Source organism: Priapulus caudatus, unplaced genomic scaffold (assembly GCF_000485595.1).
Source record: "Priapulus caudatus unplaced genomic scaffold, Priapulus_caudatus-5.0.1 Scaffold117, whole genome shotgun sequence".
Lineage (NCBI taxonomy): Eukaryota > Metazoa > Priapulida > Priapulimorpha > Priapulimorphida > Priapulidae > Priapulus > Priapulus caudatus.
Genome location: NW_014577178.1, coordinates 240,703 through 250,481, shown reverse-complemented (window position 1 = coordinate 250,481; position 9,779 = coordinate 240,703). Strand labels below are relative to the sequence as shown.

At 42.5% G+C, this 9,779-nt stretch overlaps 1 protein-coding gene across 3 annotated transcripts in view; it reads left to right on the top strand.

Annotated features, from left to right (window-relative positions):
- LOC106805555 (myosin heavy chain, muscle-like) overlaps window positions 1–9,495 on the top strand; it is a 42,792-nt gene extending 33,297 nt beyond the window's left edge. Inside the window, exons 1-18 of one of the 3 annotated variants that reach the window (XM_014807199.1) lie at window positions 315–457; window positions 857–1,013; window positions 1,320–1,347; window positions 1,526–1,724; window positions 1,851–1,914; window positions 2,094–2,192; window positions 2,313–2,416; window positions 2,610–3,188; window positions 3,377–3,763; window positions 3,970–4,175; window positions 4,394–5,240; window positions 5,422–6,056; window positions 6,184–6,262; window positions 6,419–6,664; window positions 6,832–7,031; window positions 7,347–8,979; window positions 9,127–9,171; window positions 9,369–9,495. In XM_014807199.1, the coding sequence (XP_014662685.1) occupies window positions 317–457; window positions 857–1,013; window positions 1,320–1,347; window positions 1,526–1,724; window positions 1,851–1,914; window positions 2,094–2,192; window positions 2,313–2,416; window positions 2,610–3,188; window positions 3,377–3,763; window positions 3,970–4,175; window positions 4,394–5,240; window positions 5,422–6,056; window positions 6,184–6,262; window positions 6,419–6,664; window positions 6,832–7,031; window positions 7,347–8,979; window positions 9,127–9,159 (5,637 nt within the window). In that variant the 5' untranslated portion in view covers window positions 315–316 and the 3' untranslated portion in view covers window positions 9,160–9,171; window positions 9,369–9,495. Of the gene's footprint in view, window positions 1–314; window positions 458–856; window positions 1,014–1,319; window positions 1,348–1,525; window positions 1,725–1,850; window positions 1,915–2,093; window positions 2,193–2,312; window positions 2,417–2,609; window positions 3,189–3,376; window positions 3,764–3,969; window positions 4,176–4,393; window positions 5,241–5,421; window positions 6,057–6,183; window positions 6,263–6,418; window positions 6,665–6,831; window positions 7,032–7,346; window positions 8,980–9,126; window positions 9,172–9,368 lie in introns of those variants that run through there. The other 2 variants (XM_014807197.1, XM_014807196.1) reach the window with 2 other exon arrangements.
- Window positions 9,496–9,779: the final 284 nt, after the last annotated feature.

Here is a 9,779-nt window from a genome sequence, read left to right as displayed (position 1 = left end):
ACACACACACACACACACACACACACACACACACACACACACACACACACACACACACACACACAACACTACGCATGCACATATACATCTCTATCCCCTCTCGCCCCTTCTCTCTTCCTTTCTTTATTTCTCTCTCGCTGTTTCTTTCTTTCTCTGCCTCCCTATCCCGCTTTCTACGTTTTTAATTTTATTATCTCTGTCTCTCGTTTTTTCATTATCTAGTTCTCTATCTTTCTCACTCTTCGGCCTCTTTCTAACCGTCACTCTTCCAATCGCACGCACATGTTACTCCCTAACTCTTTTTTTTCTGCAGGAGATGACTATGAAGACTGAGCACGTTCAGCAGATGAACCCTCCGCAGTACGAGAAGTGCGATGACATGTCTAACCTGACATACCTGAACGATGCTTCCGTTCTTCATGTCCTGAGGCAGAGATATCGCGCCTGGTTGATTTACGTAAGCGCTTTATGTTCCGTCGAAAGTTAATTTCAAATTAGGACATCAGATATGTGATACAACCCGGATTACACAATCAATGTTTATGGGTTTATGTGCTCTTGATTTATATATTATTGGTAATAAAAACACATATACATTATCGCAAGCGAAATCATTATTTGTTTTGGGTGGGGGGGGGGGGTATGTCGAAAATAAGATTTCACGCAAACTGATGCTCACTTGATGACGAGAGGCAAAATAAGCAATTGTGTCATCACTAACACACGGCCAATTTTATAAACAGGTTTTGTTAAGTTAATAATTTGCCATATTATTATAGAAAGACACATAATTCTAGGTAATACGCAAACTATGCATGAACTCTCATCATGTTTTTGTCCATAACGATATATACAGACTTACTCTGGACTGTTCTGCGTTGTGGTCAACCCCTACAAGAGGCTTCCTATCTACAACCCAGAGGTTGTCAATGAATACCGTGGCAGGCGCAAGAATGAGGTGCCGCCTCATCTGTTCTCGGTGTCGGACAATGCTTATGCTGCCATGATTGCCAGTACGTATATATTCACACAATACGGACGCAGAAACATTCGACTTATTCAAAACCAACCTCGTTTTCCTTTGTACGTCGGCATATTCGAGGGAACTAATGGTTGGGTTCATTACGAATGGTCATCGATGTTCCCGTACAAAAGTGTAATTCTCAGTGCGCACAAAGAATTTTAGTATAGAAAATGCTTAATATCAGTAAAGTGTTTTCTAATGTTATCATGTCTATATGTTAAACTTTCCCTACCTCAAAAAAATAAAATTGCTTTGAAATTGATACATATACTATAATGTGATCTGCTTGTTCCAGATAGGGAAGACCAGTCTATGTTGATCACGTAAGTTCGAAAAGTATATAACGACATAATATTAGGAGTAAACTTGGGTGTGACAAATTCATAGAATGTCTAAACATCGCCAATTCTATGGTCATGCCAACTACGATGTAACGTTAAATTTCCAGCTCTGAAATTAGTAGATGCAGAATCAGATTAAACAGCTGAGCTATTCCCACAGCGGTGAGTCTGGTGCCGGAAAGACAGAAAACACGAAGAAAGTCATTTCCTACTTCGCTATGGTTGCTGCCTCGGGCGCTAAGCCAGCTGAAAGTGACAAGAAGAAGGCTAACCTGGAAGATCAGATCGTGTCAGCTAACCCTGTCCTTGAGAGCTTCGGCAACGCAAAGACCGTCAGAAACGATAACTCCTCTCGTTTCGTAAGTAGGCCTATATAGATATTTCATTTAGTTTTACTTTCGCTGATTATCCATTTTTGATCTTGCATTATGTATGAATTAATCATTGATCAAGCAATAATTATTTTCATCTTTGTACTCACACAGGGTAAATTCATCAGGATTCATTTCGGCCCATCTGGAAAATTGGCAGGAGCAGACATCGAGTCATGTGAGCATTTTTACTATATATAAGTGCAACGTATGTGTGAGTGTATGTGCGTGAGTGTGTGTGGGTGGGGTGGGGGCTCGTTTGTGTACCTCATGGCAAGATAAATCCAATTAAAATGTGACATTTAAATGTGGAAATTGCATCAGTATTCAATAATTAATCAATGCCTCCATTTTCAGATCTGCTCGAGAAATCTCGTGTCGTTTCCCAGCAGCCAATTGAGCGCAGCTACCACATCTTTTACCAAGTCATCTCTGGTGCTATTGATGGAATGAGTGGTGCGTAGGGGAAGAGTCCATACAACACATATTCGTACTTTACAGATCCTACACATTATCATTAGGCGACTATATGTAAAACGTGTTCCATAAAACTCTTATTGATGTGAATTGTTCCAGATATGCTGTTGCTCAAAGACCCTATCGACAGCTATCCATTCGTCTCTCAGGGAAGGACCTATATCGATGGTGTTGATGATGGCCAGGAAATGAAAGACACTGATGTAAGACAAAAAATGCGAATTCGCTTAAGTTAAATCGTGTAAATGAACGCCATTAATGTCAAATCACATTTGATAACCTCGTACTTGTATTTGCTAAATCTATTTTAAACAGTGTGTAGTATGTTTATTATGATGTACATAGAGAAATCGATGTCAACGATGTAACGCGAGCCTGTGTGTTTTGTTACTGCAGGTTGCATTCGATGTGCTATTGTTTACGGGACCTGAGAAAACTAATATCTACAAGATTGTCGCTGCTGTCATGCACATGGGAGCCATGCAGTTCAAGCAGAGACCACGAGAAGAACAGGCTGAGGCCGATGGCATGGAAGTTGGAGGTCGGGTTGCCCATCTGCTGGGCGTATCAGATGCTGACATGTACAAGGGAATTCTAAAACCGCGTGTCAAGGTCGGCACTGAATACGTCACCAAGGGCCAGAACAAGGATCAATGCTACTACGGAGTGTCTGCTCTAGCAAAGGCCATGTTCGATAGAATGTTCAAGTGGCTCGTCGTCAAAGTCAACGAGACCCTTGCTACTCCTCACAAGAAGTCTTTCTTCATTGGAGTACTGGATATTGCTGGATTCGAGATATTTGATTCTAACGGATTTGAACAGATCTGCATTAATTTCACCAACGAAAAGCTACAGCAGTTCTTTAACCATCACATGTTCGTTCTGGAGCAGGAAGAGTACAAACGCGAGGGAATCCAATGGACCTTCATTGATTTCGGACTGGATCTGCAATCTTGCATTGACATGATTGAAAAGGTAATTTCATGATACAGTAGTTCTTAGATGCGAGGTTAAGAGATTGAGACATTTTCGCGAAAAAAAAAACAATCAGAAATTTGGGACCCTGAATGTTCGTATTTGTGATATCATCTATAAATCAGTAGTGAGTAATTTCTTGCATGAGTAATCTCTTTGTGTGAAAACTCAAATACATTTATTTACAGCCCATGGGTATTCTCGCCATCCTTGAGGAGGAATCTATGTTTCCCAAGGCCACGGATACCACATTCAAGGACAAGCTCGTGCAAAACCACCTGGGCAAGTCTAAAGCCTTCATAAAGCCAAAACCACCAAAAAAGAATCAAGCCGAAGCTCACTTCGGTATCTGCCATTATGCTGGCATCGTCAACTATAACATCACCGCGTGGCTGGAAAAGAACAAGGATCCCATCAACGACACGGTGGCTTTGCTTCTGGCCAAATCTCACGGAAACCACCTCATGTGCACACTCTTTGCTGACAAACTGGAGGCAGAGAAGGCCGAATCCACGGGTGGCAAGGGCAAGAGGAAGAAGGGATCTGCCTTCCAGACTGTGTCTGCTGTGTACAGGGTAAGAATACCATCTGCATTATTAACTTATTATATATATATATATATATATATATATATATATATATTGGCGTTACATGGATTGTCGCCATGGCACTGGATTATATCGCTTATTGAAATATCAAGAATGCCTTGAAACAGTTCAACTTTACATTGAAATCTAACTATTCCATTTCGCCGATTCATATCTGTTTGTTAACTCAATAGGAGCAACTTGGCAGACTGATGCACACTCTTGAGAGCACACAACCCCACTTTGTGCGCTGCCTCATCCCTAACGAAAACAAGGAAGGTGGTGCATTGGATGCTGAACTAGTAATGAACCAACTGACCTGCAACGGTGTGCTAGAAGGAATTCGTATTTGCCGAAAGGGCTTTCCCAACAGGCTGGTCTATGGCGATTTCAAACAGAGGCAAGAAACTATAATATATAGTGCCTATTTAAACGCAATACCTATATTTCATATACTTAGATGACACTTTCTATATGAATTTCAAAACATGATCATAACCCGTGTTTTCATGTGTGCATATAATTATATGAATATATATATTATGGGTCTTCTGTATCCTCTTCTACCAGCTTTTCTAGCAAATGTTACCAATTTTTATTATGATATGTCATTTCTAGGTACCAGATCCTTGCACCAAATGCAGTTCCTGAAGGTTTCTCCGACAGCAAAGATGTTTCTGCAAATATCCTCACTGCTTTGGATTGGGATAAAGAGATGTACAGATGTGGTCATACAAAGGTCTTCTTCAAGGCCGGTTCACTGGGTAAACTGGAAATGCTGAGAGAGGAGCGCATCACCCGCATCATGACGTTGGCACAGGCATGGATCCGCGGCAAGCAGATGAGGGAACAGTTTATTGTCATGAAGGCACAGCGTATGGCCATGACCGTTATCCAACGTAACGTGAGGAAGTACGTCCAGTGCCGCAACTGGCCATGGTGGAAGCTGTACACTAAGGTCAAGCCTTTGTTGTCTGTTGCTCGCCAAGAAGACGAAATGAAGGAAATGAAAGACGAATTCGATAAGATTAAGGCAGAATTAGAAAAAGAGACAAAATTGCGTAAGGAACAAGAAGAACAGATAGTTAAGCTGCAAAAGGAAAAGGCAGACCTACACTCCCAAGTAGAAGGAGAGTCTTCCACTATTGCCGATATAGAGGAGAGAGCCACCAAGCTAATACAGCAGAAGGCAGAGCTAGAACAGCAGCTGGCTGACTTCCAGGGCCGTCTTCAAGAGGAAGAGGAAGGATCCTCAGCTGTTTCTGCTGCCAAGAAGAAAGTTGAAGGTGAATGTTCTGATCTGAAGAGCAGCATTGAGGATCTTGAACGTAACCTAAAGAAGGTCGAGAGCGAGAAGACAGCCAAGGAACACCAGATCAAGCAACTGAATGATGAGATTGCCCGCCAGGAGGAGCTCATTGCCAAGGTCAACAAGGAAAACAAGCACGGTGAAGAAAATCAAACGGTAAATATTTCCTTTACGTTGACATTTAAGTAGTTATTAAGAAGTAAACGAATTGTCATTGTATTTAATGCAACTGTTTAGCATTATCAATATTAATACCATGGATAATAAATCGATTTAATCTGACAGATTTCAGTAAGTGGAAAACTATAATACTGTGATTATCTATTTCAATTTAAAGCGAACCTCTGAAGATCTTCAAAAAGAAGAGGACAAGTGCAACCATCTGAACAAGCTAAAGGCTAAGCTTGAGCAGAATCTTGATGAACTTGAGGACAACCTTGAGCGCGAGAAGAAGGTGCGTGGAGATGTAGAGAAAGCAAAGAGGAAGCTTGAAGGTGATCTTAAGATGACACAGGAGGCTGTTGAGGAGTTGGAACATGCAAGGCAAGAACTCGAGGAGAACATTCGTAGGAAAGACAAAGAGGTAGCCGGCCTAAACAGCAAGTGCGAGGATGAGCAGGGTATTGTTCACCAAATGCAGAAGAAGATTAAAGAACTGCAGGCCCGCATCGAGGAAGTAGAAGAAGAGGTCGAGGCAGAGAGACAGTCTCGCTCCAAGGTAGAGAAGCAGCGTGGTGATGCCGTGCGTGAACTCGAAGACTTGACTGAACGTTTGGAGGAAGCAGGTGGCGCCACTAGTGCCCAGGTAGAGCTGAACAAGAAGCGGGAGGCTGAATTAGCAAAGCTGCGTCGTGATCTTGAGGAACAAGCTCTGCAAAACGAATCAACTATCTCATCTCTGCGCAAGAAGCAGAATGACATGACTGCTGAGATGGGAGAGCAGATCGATCAACTGCAGAAGGTCAAAGCCAAGTAAGTTGAAACATTGATAGCGATAATTCACTTATCGGAAAACGCAGTACGTGACACCTAGATTGATATTAGATAGCACCGATATCATTATCTGCGCATTGTAAGCGTGCCGCTTTTATTTTTTTAGGATTGAAAAGGAGAAGGCCCAACTAAAGGTTGAACTTGATGATGCTAAGGCTAACATTGATCATGTGTCTAAGAGCAAGGTGAGGATAAAAAAAACCTATGCGACATGTCTACTGTAATATGAACCTAGAAGTAATGTACTCTAGTCTGCACATTGGTCAATGTATGTAAAATTATCTATCGTGTGATATGATGGAGCTGCATTAACAACTGGTCTGTAACATCAAACTTTATAGGGACAAGCTGATAAGTTGTCTAAGGCTTTGGAGGGTCAACTATCTGAAGCCAACGGCAAATTGGACGAAGCCACTCGCACCATCAATGACCTGAACACACAGAAGTCGCGTGCAGCTGTGGAGAACAGCGACCTGATGCGCCAATTGGAAGAAGCCGAATCTCAGGTTGCTCAGTTGAACCGAGTTAAATCTCAACTGTCATCACAGCTAGAAGAGAGCAGAGGTGCACTGGAAGATGAATCAAGGGTAAATAGTGAACTAATTGCAATCGATAATTGATAATAGATATAGATTTCTAGTGTCAGAAATGACAGCAGATAACTCAATAAATACAAAATAACTCGATGGCATTGTTTTTATTTAATAATAGAAAAATTTGCGCTTTTATTAACTAATATTTTGGTACCTTTTAGCAACGGGCAGCCTATCAGTCTCAGGTACGTAATGCCCAGCATGATGCTGAACAAATGAGAGAGCAGCTTGAAGAGGAGTCTGAGTCTAAGTCACAGCTTCAGAGACAGCTAGCCAAAGTGTCGAACGAGTTCAACACATTGCGAGCGAGAGTAGAGAGCGAGGGACTCGGTGGTGGAGGACCAGAAGCCGATGAGATCAAGTATGTAAACAATTTAAAATCTACGCCATAGCTCTTAATATTGTAGAAAATTCTATATGAATGGCAGCAGCACACACAAAAAAGAGGATATAATTGAACTGAATATTCGTTTATTGACAAACAATTAATAAATTTTATACAAATATTATTCTAACTTATATATGTAATTATATTTGAATGACTGGAGCAAACGATGAATCTGGATTGAACTGAACTGAATCAAAGTCTATTGACACAATATTTTACATATCACCGATATATATATATATATAATATATATATATATATATAATTATAATAACACATTTATTTTAGGCGCAAAATGCAGGCCAAGCTTCAGAATGCTGAGGATACTGCCGAGTCTGCTCTATCTAAGGTCGCCCAACTGGAAAAGGTTAAAATCAAGTTGATAAACCAAATCGATGATATGTCTATTGAGGTAGAGCGTGCGTCATCAGCAGCAAATGCTGCTGAGAAGAAGCAGCGCAACTTTGACAAGACTGTCAGCGAGTGGAAGCAGAAGAGCGATGACCTAGCAACAGAGCTTGAAGCATCTCAGCGCGAATGCCGCAACATTTCTACCGAATTGTTCAAGGCAAAGTCTGCTGCTGATGAAGCATCTGATAACATCGATGGCTTGAGGAGAGAGAACAGGAATCTCGCTGATGAAATCAAGGATATTGCTGATCAATTGAACGAGGGAGGCAAGAGCATCCACGAGGTTGACAAGGCCCGCAGGAGAGCAGAGCAGGAGAAGGACGAGCTGCAGTCCGCTCTTGAAGAGGCTGAAGCTGCCCTTGAGCAAGAAGAAGCCAAGTACGTCCGTGCTCAGCTTGAGCTGCAGCAGATTCGCCAGGAGATTGACAGGCGCCTTGCTGAGAAAGATGAAGAATTCGAGACCACACGTAGGAATCACCAGCGTGCCATCGACTCCATGCAGGCCAGCCTTGAAGCTGAAGCCAAGGGCAAGGGCGAAGTCATGCGTATGAAAAAGAAGTTGGAAACTGACATCAATCAGCTGGAGGTTGCTTTAGACAGTGCCAACCGTCAAAACGCAGATGCTCAAAAGAATTTGAAGAAGCTCCAGGCGCAGATGAAGGATCTCGAGAGCCAGATTGAAGATGAACAGCGTCAGCGTGATGAGCTTGCTGAAAGATTGGGATCCTCTGAGCGTCGTTGTAACAGCATCACTGCCGAGCTTGAAGAGGCACGCACTGCACTGGAGATGTCTGAGCGCAACCGCCGCGCAACGGAGACTGAGCTGAATGAAGCCAACGATCACCTTAGTGACATGCAGTCCCAGGTGTCCTCTGCCAACGCTGCCAAGAGAAAACTGGAGGGAGACCTTACTACCACGCAGGCCGACCTTGAGGAAACCATGAACGAGATGAAGCACGCCGATGAGAAGGCAAGGAATGCCACGGCAGATGCTGCCCGCCTTGCCGAAGAGCTGCGTCAGGAGCAAGACCATGCCCAGCATGCGGAGAAGGCTCGCCAGTCTGTCGAAGGACAACTGAAGGGCCTCCAGGTACGTCTCGACGAGGCTGAAGCAAATGTCCTGAAGGGAGGCAAGAAGCTGATCGCCAAGCTGGAACAGCGCGTCCGCGAACTTGAGGGAGAGCTTGAAGGAGAACAACGCCGCAGCAGTGAGGCACAAAAGAACTACCGCAAGTGCGACCGTCAGGTTAGAGATCTGATGATGCAAATCGAGGATTCTAAGAAGAACCAGGCGCACTTCCAGGACATGATCGAGAAACTGACCAGCAAATCCAAGCTGTACAAGCGCCAGATTGACGAGGCTGAAGAGGTCGCCAACATGAACCTGGCCAAGTACCGCAAGACACAGGCTGAGCTTGAGGACACCCAGGTTTCACTAGAGGAGGCGGAGGCAGCGGCTACTAAGATGCGAGCCATGGCCCGCGCTGGAGGAGTAACTTCCCGCTCTACTGTAAGTAATTATATTGCGATTTTTCTTTCGTGACTTAAATCACAGTTAATTTCCAATCATCATATAAAATGTTATATACATATATATATATCTCCTTATTTTAATTGCATTTAAATGTAAAATACTAATTATTTAATTCTGTTACAGAGGTCCGCTACACACGCCAGTTCAATTGAGTAAATCGTGTACCATGTGAGTATATGTATTTTAATAGCTTTAGGACATTACAGTGACCTAGAGCTTTTAATGCCAAAGGGACATTAACATAATTTTAGCTCTCTCTAAAGCTACCTACTTAACCGAACTTTAGGTTATTTTGTAAATTCAACTTCAGTTATGGTATTTATAGCATGTCGGTCGGTGTTTAACAGGTTTTTGGTTATTTTCAGAAATTCTTGGCAGGCCATATTCACGGATTGGTGATTTTACTCTGCTTTAGACGCTCGGCGATTGCTGGTGGAAAACCCGATATTCATATAGAACACTAAAAAAGCAATGAATTCTAGCTGGCAGAATCAACTGCTACCGCTATTTAAATTAACGTACGATAACTAGTATAACGTATTGATGAAGTCATAGAAGAGATCAATACAGACGATCTGATGTTCTCTTTAGCGGTATATGATGAATGGAATGCCACAGAAAATATGTTCTATAATATCAGCCTGCGATGATTCCTTCAAACTTCTTGTGTGATGTGAGCTTTCGAAAAAAGAAAAGCTTTAGCTATGTCTGTGTTTCTCGTGCATGATTGGCAAACCGCACTCGAGGAATTTAACTTTTTATCAAACGACTATTAT